At 32.2% G+C, this 27,879-nt stretch overlaps 1 protein-coding gene across 3 annotated transcripts in view; it reads right to left on the reverse strand.

Moving 5' to 3' along the window:
• NCAM2 (neural cell adhesion molecule 2) overlaps window positions 1–27,879 on the reverse strand; it is a gene marked incomplete at both ends in the record, with an annotated part of 517,101 nt that overhangs the window by 17,705 nt on the left and 471,517 nt on the right. For 2 of the 3 annotated variants that reach the window (XM_080813028.1, XM_080813026.1), the window contains one exon: window positions 24,520–24,700. In XM_080813028.1, coding sequence (XP_080669154.1) covers window positions 24,520–24,700 — 181 coding nt within the window. Of the gene's footprint in view, window positions 1–17,544; window positions 17,652–24,519; window positions 24,701–27,879 lie in introns of those variants that run through there. The other variant, XM_080813027.1, reaches the window with a different exon arrangement.

The following is a 27,879-nucleotide window of genomic DNA, read 5'->3' on the forward strand; positions in this document are numbered from 1 at the left end:
ACAATATAAGTCATTTATTTATGTATTCTTGCTATTAGCTCTCTTTTTAGTGATCATTTTGTATTGCTCTTTGAAAAGGGGGATTTTATATTAGAATTTAATAAAAATAATTTAAGAATTATAAAGTTTAAACATCTATTTTTTGGTATATATGTTATTATTGAAAGCAAATAAGAGAATCAGGCTGACTGAATTTGTATAATTTCCCTCCCACCTGACCTCTTATCCCATGAAATTTAGAAATTGGCAAGATGAACTAATACGAGTCCCCAACCTTTAAGCAATCATATTCTAAGTGAAATAAATACATAAAATCAAAGCATTAAAATAAGAAAAAAGAACTTCATTGTAAATTTGTCACATGCATGTCTTCATGTTTCTGCTATAGAAATTAACTCACAACTAAAACACTAAATTAATTTTCCATGAAATTTATTACATTTGATAATACTAGTTTTTCAAAAACCTGTATGCTATGTTCATAAAAGCAGCCTTGCTTTTTGGATCCTTAAATAGTTTAGTATTTTATTTATCTATTTTTCCAATGTGTATGTATAATCATCTCCAAATAGATTAATAATGACTTTCAGACTTGGAAAAGTAATAAAAACATGAAGAAAAAAAATTTTTTTAATCTAATAGGTCCTAAAAATGGAGATTTCATTTTTCCTCCCAGAATAGTGGTAGTTATTTCTGTAAGAGATATTCGTAAATATCAGTAAGTAAACAGTGTATTAAAGACAAGAAGACGTTCAAAAACCTTTTGGTGTTTCTCATAACATTTCTAGGTACTATATCCTCCAAAATCACAGTAGGTATACTTTTCTCCTGCTTACATGTACTTCCTTAATCCTGCTCAGAGTAACACACTTTCAAACATCAATTGGATCTATGGAAAATATGGGTGTAAGTGTATTCACATATATGTTGACATATATATGTCTTATCTGAAAAGAGGTGAAGCCAGTAGCTCTTTGCAGCTGGGCTCCATCTAAACCATGATAGCCAGCTACTTTAAAATCAGACATCTGGATTATCTAAAGACTTTGGGGCTGCATAGTTAAAAAAAAAAAAAAAAGGATTATCAAACCATTTATGCTTCACAAACCTTCATTGAGTACCAGCTTAATTAGTGTAGAAATAAATGGGCTTCCTGATATGTGCTAAAATCGAAATAATAAAAATTAACATAAATCTTTTGGTTTATACATCCTTTTAAGTCTTTTTTTTTACTTAAAAAGCGCAAGTTCCTAAAATTTAATTTCATTCATTAATTTCCAAACAACACAACCAAAGAACAAAAGAGTAAGACTTTTATATTGTCAAGAGCATACAGTGAATAGTAAGGGCTTTAATCCGGATAATGTTAATCTTGAATTATAGAAGGCACACACTAGCGTAATACATCCTTAAAAAAAAAAAAAAAAAAAAAAGAAGATATTGCACTAATTTAAAAACCACCTACCATCCTTAAGGATTTCACACAGTTTGTCATTGTGTCCTTAGATGAGCTGTTTTCAAAAAATCACCTGTCATTTACAGACTTGGGAATTATCTTAAATTGGTAAGTTAAATTTATGTTTTGTGATTTTCTCCTAGGATCCCCCAAATTAACAAAGAATAAAAGGATGTAGCAGAGGGGTGCCTGGGCGGCTCAGTGGGTTAAGCCTCTGCCTTCTGCTCAGGTCATGATCTCAGGGTCCTGAGACTGAGTCCCGCATGGGGCTCTCTGCTCAGCAAGAAGCCTGCTTCCCTCTCTCTCTCTGCCTGCCTCTCTGCCTACTTGCAATCTCTGTCAAATAAATAAATAAAATCTTTAAAAAAAAAAAAAAAAGGTGTAGCAGAGAGAGTGAACGTGTAAGAATGAGACAAGGGTCTAATTTTAAAAAAAATTTTTTTTAAAGTTATACAAGTTTTAGTAAGTTTAACACGTTTCAGTAAGTTTTGCAATTTCAAGAGAAATGTCTTATTATGCAATTATAAGGCTTTCTAATCCTTACTGGGAATACTGACCTGCTAAACAGAATCTAAATTATGTGAGATTTGTCTTTGGACTTGATAGTCATCTTTCATCTAAACTAAGTGGGGAATCAGGCATGTGTAAATGTGATATTTATGTATTTTAGTCATTTAGAAAAAAATCATTCCAAACATTAGGAGAAGGAAGGGAAAAATGACGGTGGGGGGAGTCAGAGGGGGAGACGAACCATGAAAAACCATGAAATCTGGGAAACAAACTGAGGGTTTTAGAGGGGAGAGGGGCAGGAGTGTGTGAGCCTGGTGGTGGGTATTAAGGAGAACACACACTGCATGGAGCACTGAGTGTTATACACAATGAATCATGGAACACTACTTCAAAAACTAATGATGTACTCTAGTGAATAACATAGCATAGTAAAAACACAGAAATAAATAAATAAAACAAAAATGTATATATATTTGAAAAAAAACATGACTTTCAGGTCAGCTTGGTAGATGTATGTAATCACAAATTTAAAAAGTAAGGCTTGATTTATTTATATTATAAAATTCGCTGTTAAAAGGGAAGTGTTAAAACCACAGGTATTTCAGTCTGAACACAGTATCTCACACTATTTCCCTTTCTCCAAATACCACATTTCTCTTCTGTGTCATGACCATGGGCCTCCTGCATTTATGATGCCTGGTGTTCATTCCTGAATTGACAGACCCATTCCATTTTGATTCGTTTTTAATTCCCCTGTTTGAAGTAAAGGTTTGGACTTCTTCTAAGGTTTCCAGTGTCTGGTTAATACCCCTTAACTGTATTAACTAGAAAGAAGGAGAACATCATTACAAATTGCCTCAGCAAGGAGGATTAAAAATATGATTTTCCATTAATTGAAAAAATTTAAAAATCAAACAGCAAACTCAAGAGCCACTGTAATTGGATTTTATATTCTTTGTCCCCTCTAAGGTACTTTTATTATTGCTTCTGCATACACCCAGAAAAAAATGGAGTGTACCCTCCTAAGATACATGTTTTTCACTTAAATTATAAACAGGTAATATTTTATGACATATTTATACTTTGATAGACACAATGCAAAGCAATGTATTGTTCATATTTTGTGGTTCACTCACTGCATTAGATATAACTAAATCATGATTACAATTTTATTCTGTTACATTATTGATAAAATGTGGGTAATAATTCTCATGTATCCCAGCTAAAATATTCTTTGAGAATCATACTACGAAAATAGTTTGGGAATTCCAAAGCACTGTACAAATGCATTATTATTTCATTTGTTATACTTACTACTTTATGCTCACTTTGTTTATAGTACTTTCTTATTTTTGTTTTTTGTTTATAGTACTTTCTTTTAAAAAAATAGAACTTTTCCACTTTTACCCGAAATGTTCTTTGATTTTAGAAGCTTAAACATTTCAATTTTGCTAACATTTATGAACTATGATGCATAAAAATAATTGTTAATTCATATTTACATTTTACAAGTGAATTTTTATTGTTGTTTTTGATAAATTATCTTTATTAAGGTCTAAGGTTTTAGATCATTTTCATTCTTCCGGTTTTAGATGTGCATTTCACTGTGACTAGAACTCAACATGGTTAAATATCATTCCTTTTTTAATTGTTATTCATATAGCAAGTTATCTTTCTGGTCATTCCCATACTACTGTATGTCAAATGAAAATCTGTCTTGATCTTTGTAAGAGTAATGTTAAAATAAACGAAAGCAAAAGAATTATTAAAAATTCTCTTATTGTCACTGACAGATGAAATCGACTTTTGCCTGGTTTGGGATAAGAATATATTCTTTTTTTTTTTTTTTTTAATTCCCTTCCGTAATTCACTTGCCTTCTTTATCTCATCATCAGATTTTTTTTGTTGCTGTTATCATTATTGTTTCTTTTGTCGTTATGGTTATTTTGTGCATTTTAGACACATTTGTCTTCACTGAAATAAAAAATAAGATTGAAACTTTCAATAGATTATTTCTAAGTGAATCAAAACCTCCTCCCTAAAATAAAGACTGTACCTCTTTTGTGTTCTAACCTTTTCTCTGTCATATCTTGGTTCCCTTTTAGACAGCATCTAGTATTCATGAGATAATGAAATCATTTACATCATTCAGACTCCTGATAAAATGCACTTATTAGCAACTTTTTAAGTTCACTTGAGTTCATATTATTCAGATATTTAACTGCTTAGTGAACTAGCTGAATGAAATCTGAGGGTACAACATGAATTTTCAGGCATGCACTTTCTTTCTCTTTCTTTCTTTCTTTCTTTCTTTCTTTCAAGATTCTGTTTATTTTACAGAAAGAGACAGCAAGAGAGGGAATACAAGCCTGGGATGTGGGAGAGAGAGAAGCAGGCTTCCTGCTGAGCAGGGATCCTGATGTGGAGCTAAATCCTAGGGCCCTTGTATAATGACCAGAGCCAAAGGCAGATGCTTAATGACTGAGCCACCCAGGCGTCCCTCAGGCGTGCAGTTTTCAATGAACAATGTAAAGAAAAACAGTATGCAGTACTAGTAATATCTTGGATGGCTGAGAAAGAGCATTGTTACCAGGGAAAAGAAAACTGCAGAGTTTTTTAGAAGGGATTGCATTTTGGGAAACGAATCTTGGGATTTTAAAATTCAAAATCTTGAAAAATACACATAAAAATGAAAAATTATAGTTATGAGAGAAGTATATAATTGCATGAAATTACACTATTTGTAAGTGTATTGTGACCGGTCTGACATATTTTTATTTTTTAGGGTCACCTACAAGTAATTTGCTGTGTATAAAAGGGGCATGTATTGAGTTTATGGGACCTCTCTCAAAAATTTAAAAACAAATTATAAAAGTTCATGTCAGAGATTAATACTTGATAATCCTTGATAATACTATTTGTGGATCCATACATTAATTTAAAAAGGGAAATTTTCAGATTTTTTTTAAAAAAAGATTTATTTATTTTAGAGAGAGCAGGAGGGACAGAGCATATGGTGGGAGGGGAGAGGAATAGAGGGGGAGATAGAGAAACTCATGCAGATTCCATGCTGAGCTTAGAGCCCAGTTCAGAGTTCAATCTCACAGCCCTGTGATCATGACCTGAGCCAAGACCAAGAATTGGACATTCAACCTACTGTGCTACCCAGGTGCCCCTGAAATTTTCAGATTTTAAATGTTGTAAGTAAAATTCATCAATAATTTTTCAGTATTATTCAAATATATTAACAAGGCATACTGTGGTTACATCTATCTGTTTTAAATCCTCAAGCTATTTTCAATACATTTTAATAAGGTGATCATGTTTTTTCTAGGTATACTCAGTTAAGCAATATTGATGTAGATGGTTTCTTGCTTACTACCAAATTTCTTTGGAGGAGAGTGAAGTTGTATTTTACATTACCTATTTCTTAGTACTGTGTCTCCATTTTTTAGTTATTTTGATTCTCCTGTTAAAATGTTCTTTACATATATAACCATTTTTATGTGTGTGTGTATATATATATACATATATATATATATATGACATATATATTAACTAAATGATAATCCAAAATTTCCCTTCAAATCCTTCTCCCTACTAGGAAGTATTGTGTGGGAGAAGGTGGGTTAAGAGGGCAGCACACACAAACCAGACTTTTATTTATTTATTTATTTAATTTATTTATCTATTTATTTATGTTTACTATTTGATTTGGGGCAAGACAATTAGCTAATTGATGATATTTGGTTTGGTAATGGGAAGGAAATTGTAAACATGTATATTATATAAATGGTATTTATAATTATAGAACTCTATACATTTTCCTAAGAATGTCTTTTCCTATATAAGTTTGTTTACAAAGGCAAAATTATGAATTAACTATCTTTTCAAAATATTTTCTAGTCCTTTGATATTACAGAAATATTTTTGCCCAAGGCTAAATTGGGCAAAAATACATGACCATCCTTTATTCTAGCACAATTTTATTAAAAAACTTTATCAAGCAGTTGTGCAGATAAAATATGAAAAAGGCAAATGATTCTCTACTCTGGGGACTCATATGAATTGGGAGAGATGGATAAGACATGTAACTTAGAAACTGAAACGCAGTGCAACTGTTTGCTTTACTCATGGTAAAAATCAGCGTGGCCTGAGCAGATAGGTGGGAAAAGCATATGTTAGTAGTTAGTGGTCAAGTAAGACATGATAGAGGAGACAATGTTTGAAAAGTATTGAAGTATGAGAAGATTTCCAGGTGATGAAAGGAGTCTATTTCAGTGTGAACATACTGTGAACAAACATGGAGATGTATGAAAATAAATGGTATGTTTTGACATTAGCATAGATAAACAAATATTAGAGGGGAGATATTGAGTATGATGGGTGCAGGTTGGAGTTAAGTGATAAAAGTGATGAAGTTAATAAGAATGGACCCTGCAACCGAATAGATAAATAAATCACCCAAACCAAATTTGACAACCACCACCATCACCACCACCAAAACCTCACAAGTATGATCTTTTCCCAAAAGATGGCAGAGAGTTCTTAGAGATACATAGGAAAGTAGATCCTGTTGCAAGGAGGGACCTAGGGGAGGCCTGGGCTATGGCTTAGAATGTCTGTCCAGTCTTCCCTCTCTCCTATTCCATGTCCATTTCCATAATGCACCCAGGCTTGTCCATTGCTGCTTGATGTTTGAAGCAGTGAGGAAATAGACTCATCCTAGAACATGTGATTAGTGATTGACTCAACATTAGATAATTAGTGTCCATTAATATAGTTTAAAAATAGATACTGTATAAGATAAAATAATAAATAAAATAATGATAATTCACATAATATATATTTACAATTATGTATAATTATTCTGTATACTTTTAAGTGGAATAACATTGCAAGTGGCTTATCACCTTCACACCATTTATTTGTTTGTTTATTTTTAATCTACAAAATCCCCCTTAAGGTTTTAGTATTTATCTTTTGGGAACAACTCCCTGTAAAAAGGAACACTCGAAAATATAAAGTTATTATTGTTCCATGGGAGTGTTGATGGAAACCTGTTACACTCTCAGAAAAAGTTAAAATAATATATTTAACATAAGAAAAAGAATGAAATAAAATGTGTTAATTTTTTTAAAAAGTTGGCTAAACACTAATAGATAACAGCACTTTTTTGATAAATGTTTCAAATAACTGAAAACTGTAGAAATGAATATTTGTAAGTGTTTCACAAATCTGGTGCAATGATAACCCATGAGAGATTGTGAAATACCTAAAGTCCTTGCACAACAGAATACCTATGCCCTTAACTACACTGACATTTCAAATTGCTAAGTGTACCTGCATAGAAACCACTGACCCTTTCACAAAAAAATGAAAGAGACATAAAATATTTTATATGTCCTATTTATTCAAACTGCTACTTTTGAAATTTGTTCTTATTTATTCACTAACTCCATACTTGTTCCATAGGCAGTTTAAATTTTATGATATGTGTTCAGTTTTCTTTGGTGAAGGTGATTTAGGTTATTTCTTGTAAGATAATGAAGGTTTTTATTGGCTTATAGGAATATGCCAATTCTTAGACTGAAATGAATATGACCAAAATAGACATCAGCTAGTGTTAAAGAATTGAATAATTTAACTTTAGTCCCTTGGTTTAACCATTAACTGGCAAAATTCATTTTTTCTGTTAATATTAAAAGGCTATTCCATAAATAGAAAATTGGATTCTTTGCACAAATAGAAAATACCTTTTTTTCTTGTTCTTTTTTTTTTTTTTTTAAGATTTTATTAATTTGAGAGAAAGAGAGAGTGGGTGAGTTGGGTGGGGACAGAGAAAGAAGGACAAGCGCATTCCCTGCTGAGCGCAGAGCCCCACAAGGGGCTTGACCTCAAGACCCTGAGATGAAATCAAGAGTCAGATGCTCTCCTGACTAAACCACCCAGGAACCCCAAAAATACCTTTTTTCTTAAACACTCTATTACAAAATTAAATCACACCCATATAGGATTAAATTACAATTTATATTTTTAAATTGTTGAAACTCTGAACTGTTTAATCTATTATGAAATTATTAAGTCTACATACCTTAGAATTTTATAAATACATAAGACAATACATGAAAAATGTGAATATATGGATGGTATTATTTTCCAAAGAATTTATAACATTAGGTTTTGAAAAATTTCCAGGTTTAGACATTCACTGCATTGGGTCTTAGAGACTTCAATTTCTGCATTAGGGTTATAGATTTTAAAAAGTTACATTATTAAAATTAAACATCTAAACACATAAGACCACTTATAATGTATATTATTATATAGTGCATCTAAATAGTATATTGTATCGTATACTTCAACTCTAAAATAGAAGTGCAGATTTTCAATATATTTAAAAAATACATCTAAGGTATCCTTCCCTGGGAAAATGAATAAACTATGGTACATCCAGACAATGAAATATTATTTAATGTGAAAAAGAAATGAGTCATCACATCATGAAAAACATGAAAGAACCTTCAATGCACATTATTAAGTGAAAAAAGTCAATGTGAAAAAGCTACATAATACATGATTCCAACTATAGACATGGTGGAAAAGGAGAAGCTTTAGAGACTGTAAAAAAGACCAGTGGTTGCCAGGAGTTAGGAGAGAAGGAGGGATGAATAGGCAGAACACAGAGGATTTTTAGGGCAGTGGAACTATTTTGTAAAATGCTATGATGGTGGATAGATTTCATTATGCCTTCATCAAAACCCATATAATGTACAACACCAAGAATAAATCCTAATACCAACTTTGAACTCTGGGTAAAAATGATGTCAGTGGTGTCAATCTAGGTTGACTGATTGTAACAAATGTACCACTTCCCATGTTGATTATGGGGGAGGCCATACACGTATTGGGGCAGGCAGTATATAGGAACTCTGGACATTCCTCTCAATTTTGGTGTGAACCTGAAACTTCTCTAAAAGGTAAAGTCTATCTAAGAATGAGAAAAAATACAGAATTGTATTTTTAAAATCTTCCAGTAAATGGTTGACTGGGTTGACTGGGAATGTCTGTAAATTTGATAAACAATCTTTCACGCCCTTTAATAATTGAAAAAAAAAAATGGCATCCTCAGTGATGACTGACACACAGGAAAGTTGTAAACATTTTTAACTTTGTGCTTTGGTAGGAGGGGACCCACCAATGAATTAGACCAGACTCTGCTGTAGAGAAATAGTTCTATTCCCTTCAATAAACTTTACTTCATGTCTGAGCCATCTGGCTAGCATGAAAAACGCCACAATATTTTTTTTTCTGTTTTCCACCAATAAACACTGCAAAGAGAATATTTTTCTTATCATTTTCGAAGAACATCAGAGTTTTGCATTTAACCTTCCACGTAACATGTACATCCAGTTTAGCCTCTGTGAAATTATATAGAAGCAATAGCAAATTGAAAGTTGTTGTTCATGCATGTCTCAAAACAGAAATGCTAGTTTGAGGAGCTGGTTTTTACTTTTGTTAACCTTATCTAAGCAGGAAAAAAATATTCTCTATTTATTATAATACGGATTTTTAAATATTTTAATTATTTCTCTTTGTAATAATAAATGAGAAATCAGTAGAGAAGGAAGGGTATAGCCACGATGCAAATTCTGATTCCAAGCTGTTTATTTTGATTTCTTAAAATGAAAGGGACAGATGCTGATATAAAACCATCTAGTTATGTTTTTATTAGTCAGTATGTAAAAATATTACCTCATACTGTTAGAAAATGATCTTTCTATGAACAATGTAAAAAAGTAATTTTATAAGCTGTTTTCAGAAAATGTGTAAAAATCATAAAGTGATTACATTTAATTTGATATTCTTTTGGGGCTGTAAACTGAATGTGAGTTTATTACACTGATCATGGGAAAGCAGCTCTTTGTGTACGAATTAAAGTGAGAAAGGTTATAAGAAGCTGACTTGTTGAAGTACCATGATTACTGGAAGGAACTGTGGCTGGTTAGTACATGGCCTTTCCTGAGCCACATTGATTTTTTATGAGGCAATCAAGAAGAAATCAAAGGAACTAGGTCAAAGACACAGGACCATATAAATTGTAGACTAGGGATTGAGTTATGCCATCTCCGATTCAGTGTAATTTGATAAAACAAAGATAGGAGGAATGCTGAGTCAATGACTAGGGGCTTCTCTGATCCTCAGTTTGTTGACATAATAAGATAACAGTATTGATTAGGATATTAGCATACATTTACTCAAATCTCTTTAGCTTTTTTTTACAGTGACCCCAAACAATGAAGTGATATATAGGTAATAGAGTAACATAATGTCACCATGACATCACTATACAAATATCCAACGATTCCTAGATACTTCCCCTTTGATACCAGCTCATTTTCAAGGGGTTTCAGGAAAAACAAAAACAAGAACAAAGAAAACTTAACTTTCTTTCTCTCCCAATGTACAAAACTTTTGTAACTATTGAATCAATTGAAAGAAGTTTGAAAATTATAACAAAATACAGATATTACATTGACACTTCAATTTGAAATGTATACAAATATGTTTTGATGGGAGATATATAGATTAAGATATACATTTGAGGGTGGGCTGTTCTGGAATAAGAAAGATTGAGTGTGCCTTAAGACAATGCAAATCTTGAAAATGAACTTTTTCTCCTTTGTAATTTCTATACTATTTCATTTTTATCTGACAATGCAGCACTTGATATAATTATAGAGGAGACTTCTGTATTCATATCTAAGTCAGCAATTTTTTACTTTATAAAAACTAATTGAATAATTTCCATATTAAAGAATTATCATTTGAACCCAGGTCCAGTACTAAAACAAAAAGAGAAATAAAATGTTTTATTAAGAGCACTGGACCTGGATGCTAATTATGACTTTTTGTGTAAATTACTCAATTTCTTTGGGCCTCACTATTCTTCTCTAAAATATGGGAGAAATGATACTTCAGAGAGATTTTATGAGGAATGAAGGAAATATTCCACACAGGATATGGCATAGTACACATTAAAAAACAGAAGCAAAGCTACCATTTTTGTTTTATACCTTGTCCCTGGTTGAGCAGCGAAACTTAGGAATTTTCTACAATTTCATTCGTATGGTGCTTAAACTGAATTACAGTAATACATTAATCAAAGAGATTTGAAAAATCTCTTTAAGCATTTACATCTGCCTTTTTAAACTTTTGCTAGCAAAGGAAACTACTTAACAATGCTTGCATTATTAAAATTAACTTTATTCTGTATTTTATAGAGACAGAATCTATTTTGGTCTCCTACTTGTCACTGAAGTTTGCAAGACGACTTTGGAACTAGTTTACTATGAAAGAAACACTATTTAGTAGTGTTTCTAAATTATTTTTGCAATATGAATCTTAATTATTTGTCCCAAATAGAAGTCACTCAATGATTACATGTTTATTACACTGTGATATTGGATTTGATCAAGTTAGGAATGAAAACACACAACAAGGACAGAAAAGATTTGTACCAGTAATAAAGAAAACACATATAACAAAGCTTTTCCTCAGTTTTCTTTATTACAACAATGGAGACACAGAGGTACAGAAAATAAAATGACATTTAATTTACTATGAAACACATGCATAGGATTACACATAGTGCTGGATATTATGTTGAGGGTTTTAAATAAGAGATGATACTGAAGACAATACATTTGTAACATACATTTTTTTCAAGAAAATAAGCCATGATGAAAACAAATGCAATTAAAATGATCAGAAATAGTCACTTTAAACACAAGTGTTATACATAAAATCAGTGTAAGATGTGAGATAAAATATTCTTAGAGAACTTCATGAATCATGGAGATTACTTAAAACAGTAATTTTTAATTGCTTGCATTTAAAAAAAAGATTAACTAGGAGATTTATTTCATAGTGCCCATTTAGTACAAGTACATAATAAAAATAAATATGGTATAATTAAGAAAAAGATGCTATCTCTTAATATTATGCAATGCTTATAAATATGTTACTTTGTATTTTCATTAGTTAATATGGAATGATAAGGAATAACTTAATTAAATTTGAACACATAAAAATTAAGGAACTTTAAACATTATAACTAAAAATGCATTTAATTAATTCACACTTAAAATGAAATTTGAGTCTACTTGAATCAACCTATCTTTAAAAATTAGGTAAAATAATAGTCTACCAACAGAGCCATAAGGACATCAATTGCAGTTCAGATCAGCACAGATATAATAATAGAACTCTTGAACATATGTGTTTTCCTTAGCTGTTTCAATTTTTTTTTTCAATTTAGGCTTTAAAATTAATTAATAGCCATAAAAGAAGAATGGATTACTATCAGAAAATCTTTATCTGGCTCATATTATGTAAGATAATAAAACCAAAGGTATTTGGAAAACACAGCATTGATATCACACTCTTATCTCTGTCTTTATGGCAGAACAATTAAATTTAAGTTTACTGAAGTTGTTTGCCTTAGGTAAAAATTGAGAAGCTGTCAAGATGCTATTATAATCTTTATGTATTTCATCAAGTTTTTAAGTACAATAAATTAAAAAAAGATAATACAGCTTTATATTTAAAAGTTAAAAAAAAAAAAGTGTAACTTTAAATGTTAACCCTACCCATTTAGATGGTAATACAGAAGAGATCAGGTTAAGGAGAGGTTAGAAAGATTTTTTTTCTTTAGTTAGGTCCTAAAATTTACTGTGGTAATACCTTCTGAATTCTAAGATAAGCTATCAAGTATTAACAGTGATTAAATAATTCTCTTTATTTTTTACAACATAATCAGCTGGGAATGGAATTTTTACCAATTTGAATTCATATTGAGATAATTTCAAGGGCTATTTGTAGAATACTTGCATCTCCAATAATTTAAAATATGCAAATTTGAGCTATCCCTTCAATGAATTAGTCTTTCTGAAGGTTTTATGACATATATCCATAGCACAAATGGTAAGACTTTAAGATTTAACAGTGATTAATGGAAAAGAAGTAGAAAAAATAAACCCCATTTATTCATGGGCAGAAATTGAGAGAAAGGGATGGAAGGCTGGAGGGGGTTGGGAATGAGAGAGAATAACCCAGCAGGAGAGACAAAGAGGGGGAATAAAAGGAATGCAAGGTAGAGAGAATATTAGAAAGAATAAATTGGAAGGAAGGAAGGAAAAAAGCTAATATAAGAGAAAACCTACTTAATTTGTACCTATTCAAAGGTTGTTTAAAGGATATTACACCTCACAGATTTGAGTCATAATAAAATACATTAAATGACACATTTGGATACAACCTTCATGATAGGTAAAATTATAATACATAAGGGCTAAAGAAAATTATAAATAACATTTAATTTAGGTAGCACAGTAAAACACTGTTTAAAGTTTTTAATGCAGCTAATGTCATAACCAAAAACAAACAGGTAGAAATTTTCAGATAATGTTATATGACTAGAGAGATTTCCTAACTACTTCAAAACTGAAAGTGTTATTATAGGTAACATGAGCTAACTCTTCTTGAAAACTAAACCCATACTTAATGATTCTATTTTTGATATATAAGTATCTATCTTAAATCACTATAATCATTCGTAAATTTAAAATTTATTTTTCCATTCCCAGTTTAGGTATAATATTAATAAATACAATAGTTTTCAGATGTCTAATAGAATTCATCCTGACCCAAAAAGATTAATTACCTCTTGCACACTCTTTTTTGTTGACTTTAACTAAATAATCAAAAATCCAAGTGTTCTAAGTTGAAACTACTGTAGAATTTTCTTTTCAGTTTTAAATTGAATATGGTAAGTCACCATTCTTACATGGAATATATTTCAGTTAAATTATAATGGCTTCCAAATTGACCCAAATTGTATAGCCTATGAACTTCTGTGCATACTTGTATTTTTAATTCTTAATTTATTTCTTATTTTTTTATTTTTTTTTAAAGATTTTATTTATTTAGTTGACAGCAGAGATCACAAGTAGGCAGAGAGGCAGGCAGAGAGAAAGGGGAAAGCAGGTTCCCTGCTGAGCAGAGAGCCCAATGAGGGTCTTGATCCCAAGACCCTGAGATCATGATCTGAGAGGAAGGCAGAGGCTTTAAACCACTGAGCCACCCAGGCGCCCCTTTAATTCTTAATTTAAAAAACCTTCTGTATATTTAAATAGTAAAAGCTATTTCCAATTAAGTTATTTATGCATGTATTCATTTTATGTCTAACTGAAATTATATACATAAATTTTTAATCCAGTGTCTAAAATATATTTATTTAATGTTTTGATATATTTAAGATATTCTGGCTAAAGGAAATCAATTTTAAAAAATAGGCTTATTAGACATTTTAATCTTATCCATGTCTACCACAAATGAATATACATATGTTCGTTTGTGTCATGTTTTTGGAATAGTATGAGTGTAGCATTTATAAAATGTCATTATTTCCAATGACTAATATGAGGAGAGAGGATGCAAAGAGGCAATTGACCTACGATTCTCCTACACAAGAAGTTTGCTAGAAAAGAATTGACTGCTACCTTCTAGCCATACTCTGTTAGCACATCTGGCACGTGGTATTGGTGAGCTTTCTAGTGATCTGGTAAATAATTACAGAGTTTGGTTTGGAGTAGAGAAACCAGGAAGAGTAAATAATAAAAGAAGAAAAGAAGACAAACCAGGCATGAGCAGGGAGGAGAAAAAAAGGAGATATCCATGATTATAGAAGAAATTAATCCTGATCTGCACATGGAGATGCAGCAATCATCCTCAAGCAAATCAACTAACTTAGTAGCTGGTAGAGGATACTCAAAACAAATTTCTGGAATGATTTAACATTTACAGATAGGATCTACATATCTGTAGACACAGACACATTACATGTAATGGTTAACAGAAAACTCACCTTAACACACAAGTTCATATTTTATACATTTTAGACATAGGATTTTATTTAAGAATTTATTGGTTGAAAAAAAAATCACTGGATGATATGAAGGAGAGACTTAAAATAAGTTGAATTTTTATGTTTTGCTTACCAACAATTACATTCATTTATACCCACAGGTAGATACTAATTAGACTAAACAGCACCGTCAGATTACATGGTTGCATATAACAAAACTGAAACTCAGATAATAAAAATGATAATTTAGTAGCAAAACTTACATATTATTAAGATTTTAAAAAAATCTAAGAAGGCAATTTATAATCTCTAAGGTCTCAATTATAGAAATGTTATACCTGCACTGTTTAGAGTTTTGTGCTTTCCTATTTCTTGTAGAAATAAACCAAAGCACAGAACCTGTATTTTAAGATGTCTGAGGATCTATTTTCAAGAATTTATGCATTTCTCAAAACTGCAAAATAACTGTTCTTCAAGCATAAACATTTGGTCAAGTGATACATTGCTTATTAATTTCAGGATTAAAAACTTGATCTGTACTTAAGTGTTTATAAAAACTAAATGAAGAATTTGTTAAATGTAAATAATTCTGTGAGACAATAAAATTTTAATTTTAGATTATTTTCTCAACTGTCAAAATATCACTTTAAGTACCATGTAAACCTGACTTTGAGTATTCTTCATATCACTGTTGGTGACCTTAAGTCATAGAATATTAAATTTTAAAAAATCAGCTACGTTATCTTATGAAATCCATATTCCATGTTCTCCACAAAAGCATTTTTCTGTCATGTACTATGTCAAAATAATTTCTACATGAATCTCGTGGAAGCCTTTATCTTACTGGAAAGATTCAGGCAGGTTATAGTGAACAGGAAAAAGTTCCTGGAAGAGTTATTGGCACTCTTTTCTTTCCCAGCACTTTCTGGTCATTAGTAACCAACCAGTCTACATATGTTCTCCAAATACAGACCTCCTAGAATATAACATGCACTTATAATTAGTACTTTAATTAAAAAAAAAAGTTGGCTGTGGTAATTTTGTTTTATTTTATTTCATTTCTTTCTTTGAGAGAGGGAGGGAGAGAGAGAGAGAGAGAGAGAGCACAAGTGGAGGGTGTACAGAAGGAGAAGCAGGATCCCCACTGAACAAGGTGCCCAATGTGGGGTCAATCCCAGGACCCCAGGATCATAACCTGAGCTGAAGGGAGATGCTTAACTGACTAAGACACCCCTGCTATGGTGATTTTAAAAACAAAACATTCTCCATAAGCAGGTTAGAGTTCCATAGTGCCCAAGTCTGGGAGTCCCTTTGTCTCAGCAGAAGAAAAGGGAAGGAAATAGGAAAGTGTTTAATCTGTGGATGGATTACTTTTGGATTCTAAAGAGTCCATTGCTAGGTCAGAAGAAAGGACAGCAGGGCCTAGCAGAATTTAGAAAAGATAAAGAAAACACACTACTAAGGAGAAGTCTAGCGTTACATCTTACATAATAGGATCTTGTAGCTATTTTTTTTTTTTTAAAGACTAAGAGAATGCTTTCATGCAGCAAAATAAATAGTTTTTGATGAGGGACTCTCAAAGGCCAGAATCCAATAATTTGATTTGCCAGATAGGTATGGTCACTCTTGTGATATACATAAATCTGATTGCTTTCTAATTGTCCTGAATGAGTGTTAAGAATCATTTGCAAGAGTGTGTTTGGGAGTGAAAAGCACAAAACACTTTTCTTATTTCATAATGAATGAAAATGTCAAAACTGAAATCATTACTCATGATACTCCCTTAAATCCAGCTTCCTGTGAAAAATGGAATGTAGCAACACCTCCTTCTCACCTCAATTTCATCTTCTCTCAAGAAGTAGGTAAGAGTAGCTGATGCCAGCTCACAGTACAGTCCTTATCCAGTGAACAGGGTGCAACTTTTTAAACACATTAAAAGTTAATTTATTATTTACTTTGGAACAACTGCAAAGAGATATTTTCACATAATGAAAAATGGATATTTTAAAATTGGTGTTCAAATTTAAAAGAAGAAATTCTTCCACTTTTATTCCTTATGACATTTTAGGTCAGTAAATGAAAAATAAGCAGCACAATAGGGGTACACATCTAATATAATAAAAGTTATCAGGATTATGTTTTATATAAATGGTAAACACTATGAAGTTTTATAAATGCCCACAAAGTTAGAAACTTAAATTTAAAAGGATAACATTTTAAACCTAATATAAAAGATCCACAATTCTACATAATAAAATTACTATTTGTACAATGTATGCTCATGGATATTGAATTAGATTTGCAAAATAATCAAATAAAAGAGGTTAGACACATCAAATGCTTGCGTTCCAAGTAAAAGTGACATGATATTTAACAAAGTCAACTTCAGAAATTAAAGGAAACTTTAGAATGAAGCAAATTATTCAGTGAACTGTATCCTGGAAGAAACAATCCGGATTCTCTTTCTTTCAGTGATTTTCTGACAAATTATCTACTTTAAAGTTTGACAATTTGGGGAAGGGAAAATAGGCTAATTGTTCATGGGTGAAGATACATGCATAACTAGTTAGACCATAGAAAACCTTTTATCATAATTTCAGATTAGCCTTGTAAATTTGCAGGGCATAAAAGGAAATATATAACAACAACATTAAAACATCCAAGACAAACTTATGGCTAGAATGAAAGAAAACCCAGCAGCATTCAGCTGCCGTGACTGGCTTCTGTTTTCACCTTTATTCGCTTCACAGCATTTATCTGCATGACGGAAATTGTTTTTGAAAATAGAGTAAGAATAAAATAATTAAGGAAGAAAAGAGTAAGTTTACAAATATGAAAGTAAAGAAAAAGAAAAAAGTGACAGTAGGAAAGAAAAAAAAAGAGAAAATAATTAATGCAAGATTTACACAAAGCCATTACAAATTACCTACAAAAAATTACTTTGATACAAGACAAAGAATGGCTAAAATCTGTATAAAACATTTCTAAATAGTTGTCTCATATTAAAATCCTAGCTGAGCCTCAATATTAATACTCAATATTAATAATGTTTACTACACATAAATCAGACAGTAGTTCTGTCATTCATTCTTTAAATGTAGGCGCCTTAATTATTCTCGAATGAAGATACAACTTATAACCGAGAAGGCATCTGCAATTTCGCTGTGCTTCTGGTAAAATCACATTGCTACTGTAAATACGAACTCATTTTATTCTGCAATGTTTACTGATAGTACTTTTCACTGCCATTGTATTTTAGAAGAAATATTTAATAAAAGTAGTTATATTTTAATAGTGAATCAACTACCAAGAAATATCAATGAAAGTTACATATTCGCACAATGAAAATTGGCCATAAGAATTGAAGGAAGGAGCCCTGATCCAACCAACGAAAGGCAAACCCTAGACATATGTCATCGTACCTCTTTATTTGATTTTTTTTTTTTTTTAAGATCTTATTTATTTATTTGACAGAGCAATCACAAGTAGGCAGAGAGGGAGGCAGAGAGAGGAAAGCAGGCTCCTTGCTGAGCAGAGAGCCAGGTTTAGGTCTCGATCCCAGGACCCTGAGATCATGACCTGAGCCAAAGCCAGAGGCTTAACCCACTGAGCCATCCAGGCACCCCTGTCATTGTACCTCTTTAAAAATAACTTTGAGAACAAATAAATCATGAAAAAATATGTTGACTTTTTCATTACATGCTAAATTCAAAGAAATATTGTTTTGGGTGTAATATTAATATTTAGCTTTGACTGAGATTTCCAGATAGTTAAAATAAAGTTCTTTCCAATTAACTGAAACTCAATTTCACCATTGTTTTAGAATTGCTCTTATTCATATTCTGAACAGATAAAAAATTTAACTTTAAGAAGGCATTTTAGTATTTGCCATGCACTTGAATTTGTTGTTTTTTTGTTCATGTTGAGTTATTCAAAACTGTAAGAGTATACTAGTATTGCTTAGAACTAGATGAAGTGCTATCAAAATTATTTCACTCTTCAGTTCATTAGAAGTATAATCAAAAGGACCATGAAAAGACAAAAGAAAAAAAAACTGAAAAATTTTAACAACATATTTAGTGGTGATGATTTGTATAATTCTTTCTTAGCTTCTTAAATTTGAGGAACTCTTATAGATGTATTATTACATGCTTGAATTCATATGGTAGAATAGTTTTATCATCAGATCTCAACAATGTATGAATGGAATTATTTGTCACCAAATTATATTGAAAGTGTTAAAATTAGACATATTCAATTCATAGTAACAAAAGCAGAGAAAGGAAGCAATTACTAAAAGAAAAAAAAAGGTCTTTTGTTGTTGTTTTTATTAAAACAGACAGTATTAAACCTGTCATAAACCAAAAGAAATGGTGGAAAATGTTTTTCAAAATAAATTTATCACCAAGAATTTTTTAAAACATTAGATTATATTCAATCCACCAAAGTACTAGTGTTTTTAACCACAGAGATTACAGAACAAATCCATAAATGTCATTTTATCAGACTATTATTCCATGGATTTGTAATTATTTTATAAGAATTAATTTGGTGTGATACATTAAGCAATGAATCTTGGAACACTGAAAAAATAAAATAAAGTTTAAAAAAAGAATTTTAAAATAAAGTTTTAAAAAAAGAATTTGTCATAACTATTCAATATTCTCATTGTTTATAAATAAAGTAAGATGGCATTATGCTGTTATGAATATTCCTAAAAAGAACAGTATTGTGATTTTGCACTCCAGTTCTATGTAACTCAACAAACACATCTTTCAAAATAAATACATATTTAATAAAAGAAAATGAGAAAATATTATTCATAACAAAGTACTTTTTAAATTAGAATAATAAACTATGGAGAAGTGTAGTATCCTCTAATACACATACATAGAAAAGCCAGTATTGTCAATAATATATTGTGTATGTGTGTGTATGTATGTGTGTGTGCACGTGCACATGTGTATGTGTATAATGTAATGTATATATGTATGTAATGTAATGTATGAATGTAAGGTGAGCATATTGTTAAAAAATAGTTCTTCAGTCCAATAATTACATGTACTCTATATTTAGCCTGTTGCTTGCAAAAAGTTAAATGTATTAAATGCACATAAGCAATGGCATTTTAAATTCAAAAGTCCATAAACTTATTTAGACAGTTTACAAGGCATGCTACCAAAAATGAATTAAAACAAAATTAATTTGTACAGTTCACATCTTCTAAAACTGGAATAAAAAGACCTCCTAGCTTATTATAGGTAACTTATTTCAGATAGGAGTTTGAATTTATAATATTTACTTTAAAATGGAATAAGAAATCATACAAGAGTAGTTTTGATGACAGCATATGCAGATAATTTTCCTTATTTTATCAGTACATAATTTTAACTCTGTAGGATATCATGGACATGAAGGCTCCCAAATTCACCATCACCCATCACAGCCTTTACAATTGCCCCAAGAAACTTCTAGAGCCAAACAGAACAATGCTTAAACTATAAAGGCATGTCTTTGCCTGAGTAGCCAGTGGATTGAGGATTTGAGTCCGTGGCTACAGTTCATTAGACATTATTTTGTAACATTTTTATAAATAATCTTTTCTTCTTCTTTCCCCTTTTCTAGGAGGCTGCTATTGCTTTGTATCAGCTGCCCAGTTTAGAGAGGAGGAATTCTTTCTCCTACCTTCTCAGATAGCTTTTTCTGACTTCTTGACTGCATGATCAGCTATGAAACACACTCCAGCATTTTTCATCCTAAAAGTCTTTCTAACACTGTTTCTTTTCTTTTCTTTTTTTTTTTTTAACTCTGCTCACCTTCATAGAAAACCTTCTTAAAAGCATTAAATAAACATGGAATCTAAACCTCCTCACCTCACATTAGATCCTCAGCCCACTCCTACCTAATTTCTCTCTCAGCCTCTTCAGCAAAGTCGTATGTATGAAGGACACTTCACATCTCTTTCGATTGAGTTCCGCTGACCTCTCAGCGGCATCTGAAGTGGCAAATGCGATTTACAGCTTTTCTTCTTGAAAGATGATTCTCTCCTAGCTTCCAAGATACTATAGTCTTCTCTTTTTCCAGGAACTCTACATCTTCGTCTCAAGAGGGCTGGGGTAGGGGCTGCTGTGGTTTCCTCTTCCTGTACAATACCTTAGTTCCTTGCGACTCAGTTCTTCAACCTCTACTCAGTTACTCAAGAAGTACTCTTTGAATACCTGTGCTATGCCCGTCACCCTTCTAGGTACCAGGGAGACATCTATGAGTATTTCAGATGCCGACTCCTTTTCAGAGAGCTTAGGCATTACTCAATGTCTAATTTATCCTCACCCAGGTTTCAGATACCATTCACGTGTTAATGTTAACATAATAATGTATGTTTCCAATCTGTGGCTGTCTTCTCATCTTTATACACATACATATAACTACTACTTGACATTTCAAACTTAAAGACCACCAAACCGATCTTGTGTTTGATCCTATTCTCCAAATCCTGCTCCTCAAATTCTTTATCCTGAGAGATGATGCCAACAGTGTTCCAACTATCCAAGCACGAAACTCAAAGTCATCAACATCTACTGAATTCAATATGGTACTTATAAGGTTAACCAACATCTACACTGTGTCCAGAATTTATTCACAGTTCTCTTTTGCTCCTGCTATCACTTTTTTCCAAGTGTTCCTATTCACCCATCTCTTCCTTTCACCATCTGAGCTAGATTAATCTGTCTGTAATGTCTTCCTATTCATATAACATCCCTGCTTCAAATGATTTCTTATTGCTTCTAAGAACTTTTTTAAGATCGCTTGTGTAATTTTCAGAAGACCTTGGATTATCTGGGTCGCAGATCCCTCTTCATCCTTATTTTTGTTCACACTTCCAGGTTCTCTTCAACCATGTTTTATCTACTTCCCAGGCAGAGGCTGTTTTTATATATGACACTTTCCTTGGAAGACTCATTTCTTGTAAGTTTCTTTTAGAAAGGGACTTTCTAAAGGAACCATTCCCGAACTCCACCCTCTCACAAGTCAGGTACAAGTGCCAAACCCCTTCATGCAGCATACAGCATGAGCACATCTATTAGTTGCAATTATTTGGTTGTTATTCTAACCCTAGGCTTTATGCCTACCTTCCCTACTAGATTGTAAAGTCCCTGAGGGCGGGGGCCAGTCTGTAAAATTTTCACAGGTCATTCCTCTGTACCCATGTCTGTCCTTCTCACAAAGTAAGACCCCAATAAATATCTGGAACAAATGAATGACTCTTAATATAACAGGACCAGAAGAAACTACCTTAGAGATAAAGAAATGCGAAAAAAAAATGCGTATCAAGGGAAATTAAGTAACAAGAGTAAAGCCGAAATTATAGTATATGTGCTGCCGAAGCGAGCACGAGTAAAGCCGAAATTATAAACCGTAATTCTTTTCACTTATCTTCTAGGTACTGCCCACAATCTGATTCTGAAACTCAAACAAAATGTGTTTTTATAGTAAATGTATCATAATATATCTTAGGTATTTTTGTGCATGTATATGTATGTATGTGTCTATATATGTATGTATATATGTATATACATATATCCCTATTTACCTTTTGTCCATACTTACTTTTGGTTTTTATTAACAACAATTACTTTAAAGATTTTATTTGTTTATTAGAAAGAGAGAGAGAGCACACACAAGCAGGGGGAGCAGCAGAGGGTAGGGAGAAGCAGACTCCCTGATGTGCTGGGGGCCTGTTAAGGGGATCAATCCCAGGACCCCAGAATCATGTAAGCCAAAGGCAGACGTTCTACTGACCGAGCCACCCAGGCATCCTTCAAAAATGATTTTTTACAAAAAATAACAGGGACTCTGGAAGTAACCTACTTAAAGTCTATTTTTTTCACAATCTATTACCTATAAAATGTTGCTAAACTTCATGCAAGATTAATTTTATCTTGATAAAAATAATTATTTTTCTCCACACATATGAGCTGAATTTAAGATTGAAGAAAGCGGAGTACACGGCTGCAATCCTCCTTTGAAGATTCTGACTCAGATGTAGAATCATATTTATATCATGTTGCTGATATCTGCACAGAGGATAATTACTACAAAAATAAGACGTATTTGTAGAGGTAGTTACTGATGTTTAAAACTCACAGTGGCAATGAACTTGATAGTATATTCAACCAGTATTCTTAGGTGTATCATTTTATTAAGGGTGTTGGATTTGTCATATGACGAAAGTAGCTCTGACCTTGTAACAGATCCCTTAACCTTCCAAATTTACATCTGTAAAATGAGTATAACTCTTCCTTGTTCAATTCAGATTCAGAGATATATAAATGAGATAATGAGATAACAAATGCACAAATACTTTGTAAATTTTTCAAAATTCCATTACAACATATCAGTATTAGTCCTAGATGCTCCCAGCTTCCTAATTTCAAATTGTAATTGGAAGCACTTATTAATTAATACAAACAATACAAAGCCAAATATCAATTACTTTTAACCAATAGTAATATACATTAAACCAATAGTAATTATTTTTAACAGAAAGATTAACTGTATAAAGATGCTTTCAATTTGGAAAAAAAGGTGTACTGTGTCACAAACTCATAATAATGAGATTAATATCAATTTGAACTCACAAGAGGGCTAAAGAGCATGTCTGAACTAATATACTTTATTTTTTCCCAGTCTCAACAGTGTTATGTAACAATACAGACACTCTAATATAATATGACTTCAATAAGTCACCCTTATGAATATGCTGCTCTCATCTCTACATATATACATGCGAAGTATATGTATATTACATATATGCATACATGTATGTATAAAATTCATCAGTAAATGTCACATATTATATTTAAAGGAATGATGGATGTTAAAATATGACCCATGTGACAACTCACACAGTTAAATATGACAATGAATCTGGACAAATTCTTGCATCTTTATCTCTAAAGCATGTATCTGAAAAAACATGTAATATCCTTCCTGTGGACTTTTATAGCATCACAAGCATATAATGATGCAAGCACTGTTACTTAATAAAGATAGAATTCACCAGTGCACTGTGAATACTGATGTCAAGTGTCTTGAAATATTGTAAGCCTCCTTGAAACCCTAAGTTATACTTTTTTTCTGGGGTACATCTGTAGTTTTTCTGCTTCACCATGTGATTGAGTCTGTATTTCCAAAATCAACTGGCTTGATCTGTCATGGATGGGCTTATCATTATCTTTGACCACATTTTTCCAAAAGTGAAGGACCAGCCTCCATGTGTTTGGTAGAGACATCTTCTTTGCAAAAGATTTTCTGGACTTAATAGAAATTTTTCATGTTGGTTTTTGACACTTCCTTCTTACCCTCCATCCCCTCTTTCTGTTCTCTCCCCATCCCTTCAACCACCAAGGCTGTCAGAGTGCATTTCCAAGCTAACTGATACCCCATGGCAAGAACAATTTGAGAAATCTTGAGTAAGACATGTCACAATAACCATGATTAGAAGTCAGAATTTACACTTCCTTCTATAAAATTATGTTTTCAGTATTAAGAAAAATTCCAGAGGAGTTTATAAAAGATGATATCATATTTATAGCCACCTAAGAAAGTACATAGTTTTGCTTACCTTTAATAATGTTTGGCTTTGGTGGCATGCTGAACTCGTAGACTGTTGGTTCTGAATATCCCAATCTATTGGCAGCTGTAATTTGAACTTCATACCCCATTGTCCACTGTAGATGCTCCAAAATAATGTGGTCTTTATTTCCCTGCACTTTTTTCTCTAGCCACTGATCTTCTTTATCTTTCTGTAGGGGCAATAAAATATATTTTGTAAATACATTGAAGCTATGATTTTTAAAAAGTATAATTTATCTTCAGGTAGAAAAAAGTGCTTTTATTAATTTCAAAAAATGATATTTTATCATCTACAGGGATAAAGAAAATTACTTTATCAATGAAGTCATTTCTAACATTTTTCCATAAAAGTTCTGTATTTTTTTAAATTTTAGCCAAAGAATGATTTCATAATTAATTTTTGATAATTCAGTGGTGATAATTCACCTTCATTAGGATTTTATTTTTATTTCACAGGTATCAATTTGCTGTTTGGCCATTTTTAGATTATTAGTAGCCAGGTGGACAGAAAAAAATGAAACATAGTTTACAGAAAAAGCTTAGTATATCCATTAAAATAATTGCCAGACATTCTAACAATGTTTATTCTTCTGATCCATGAGCATGGAATGTTTTTTCATCTTTTTGCGTCTTCTTCAATTTCCTTCATAAGAGTTCTATAGTTTCCAGAGTATAGATCCTTTACCTCTTTGGTTAGGTTTATTCCAAGGCATCTTAAAGTTTTTGGTGTTATTGTAAGTGAAATCAATTCCTTAATTTCTCTATCTACAGTTGCATTGCTAGTGTACAGGAAAGCAACTCATTTCTGTGCATTGATTTTGTATCCTGTCACATTACTGAATTGCTATATGAGTTCTAGTAGTTTAGGGGTAGAGTCTTTTGGGTTTGCCACATAAAGTATCATGCCATCTAGGAAGAGAGAGAGTTTTACTTCTTCTTTGCCAATTTGAACACCTTTTATTTCTTTTGTTGTCTGATTGCTGTTGCTAGGACTTCCAGGACTCTGTTGAACAATAGGGGTGAGAGTAGACATCCTTGTTGTGTTCCTGATCTTAAGGGAAAGGCTCTTAGATTTTCCCCATTAAGAATGATACTTGCTGTGGGCTTCTCATAGATGGTTTTTATATGGTGCCAAGAGCAATCTATACATTCAATGCCATCCTGATCAAAATACCAATGCCATTTTTCAAAGTGCTGGAAAAATTTGTATGGAACCTAAAATTTGTATGCAATCCTAAAATTTGTATGGAACCAGAAAGACCCTGAATCACCAAGGAAATGTTGAAAAAGAAAAACAAAGTTGGGGGCATCATGTTGCCTGATTTCAAGATATACTACAAAGCTGTGATCACCAAGACAGCATGGTAGTGACACAAAAAAAGACACATGAATCAAATGAACAGAACAGAGAGCCCAGATATGGACCCTCAAATCTATGGTCAACTAATCTTTGACAAAGCAGGAAAAAATACCCAAAGGCTAAAGACAATTTCTTCAATAAATGGTGCTGGGAAAATTGGACAGCTATATACAGAAGAATGAAACTCGACCATTCTTTTACACCGTACACAAAAATAAACTCTAAATGAGTGAAAGATCTCAATGTGAGACAGGAATTCATCAAAATCCTGGAGAAGAACATAGGCAGTAACCTTTTCAACATTGGCCACAGCAACTTCTTTCAAAACATGTCTCCAAAGGCAAGGGAAACAAAAGCGAAAATGAACACTTGGGACTTCATCAAGATAAAAAGCTTCTGCACAGTAAAGGAAACAGTCAACAAAACAAAGAGACAACTCAGGGAATGGGATTTATAAATTTATAAATTTATAAATTTATAAATGACACTACAGATAAAGGGCTGGTACCCAAGATATATAAAGAACTTCTCAAACTCAACACCCAAAAAAACAAATAATCAAGTCAAAAAATGGGCAGAAGACATGAACAGACACTTCTCCAAAGAAGACATACAAATGTCTAACAGATACGTGAAAAAATGTTCAACATCATTAGACATCAGGGATATTTAAATCAAAACCACACTGAGATACAACCTTTCCCCAGTTAGAATGGCAAAAATTGAGACAACAAGAAACAACAAATGCTGGTGTGGTTGTAGAGAAAGGGAAACTTTTTTTTTGGAAACCCTCTTAACCTGTTGGTGGGAATGCAAGTTGGTACAGCCACTTTGGAAAACAGTGTGGAGATTCCTCAAAAAGTTAAAAATAAAGCTACCCTATAACCCAGCAATTGTACTACTGGCTATTTATCCAAAGATACAGATGTAGTGAAAAGGGTCATATGCACTCCAATGTTCGTATCAGCAATGACCGCAATAGCCAAAGTGTGAAAGTAGCCAAGATGCCCTTCAATGGATGAATGGATAAGGAAGATGTGGTCCATGTATACAATGGAATATTGCTCAGCCATCAGAAAGGATGAATACCAAACATTTGCATCAACATGGATGGAACTGGAGGAGATTATGCTAAGTGAAATAAGTCAAACAGAGAAAGACAATTATCGTATGGCGTCACTCATTTGTGGAATGTAAGGGTTAGCGTGGAGACATTAGGAGAAGGAAGGGAAAAATGAAGGGACAGAATCAGAGGGGGAGATGAACTATGAGAAACTATGGACTCCAGGAAACAAACTTAGGGTTTTAGAGGGGAGAGGGTTGGGGGGATGGATTAGCCCGGTGACGGGTATTAAGGAGGGCACATATTGCATGAACCACTGGATGTTACACACAAAGTCTGCATCATGGAACACTACATCAAAAACTAATGATGTACTGTATGGTGACTAACATAATAAAAAATTAAGAAAAAGAAAGTTATTATGAAATTATTGCTAATTTTCTTGGGTATAATGATAGTATTATGGTTATGCGGAGAATATTCCTTGAATTCCCAAGTATTTGTTGAAGACGTATTGAAGAATGAAGTGTCATGATGTTCTTGTCATAAGTTTTAGCAAAAAAATTTATCCATGTGTGGGAATAAATTGAGAAAGGTGTTTTAATGTGGCACTATGTTAACAATTGTGGACTCTTGATGGAGACTATATGAGTGTTTACTGTATTTTTCCAAATTCTCTCTATGTTTAAAATGGTAAATAAAAGGTGTCAGAAAAGTAAATAAATATATTAATTATTAATTTATTAAGGATATATACCCTCATAAATTCCTAGATGTCCAGATGAAATCTTTTTTCCTCTGCACAATCAATCAATCAATCAATCAATAAAATTTAAAAAAATAAAAATAAAATAATTGCCAGAGACTACTGTTTAAGGCTTGAGGTGGGGGGAAGGAAGATAAAATATCTTGCAAATAGAGGCTGG

The sequence above is a fragment of the Martes martes genome, assembly GCF_963455335.1.
Source record: "Martes martes genome assembly, chromosome: 1".
Lineage (NCBI taxonomy): Eukaryota > Metazoa > Chordata > Mammalia > Carnivora > Mustelidae > Martes > Martes martes.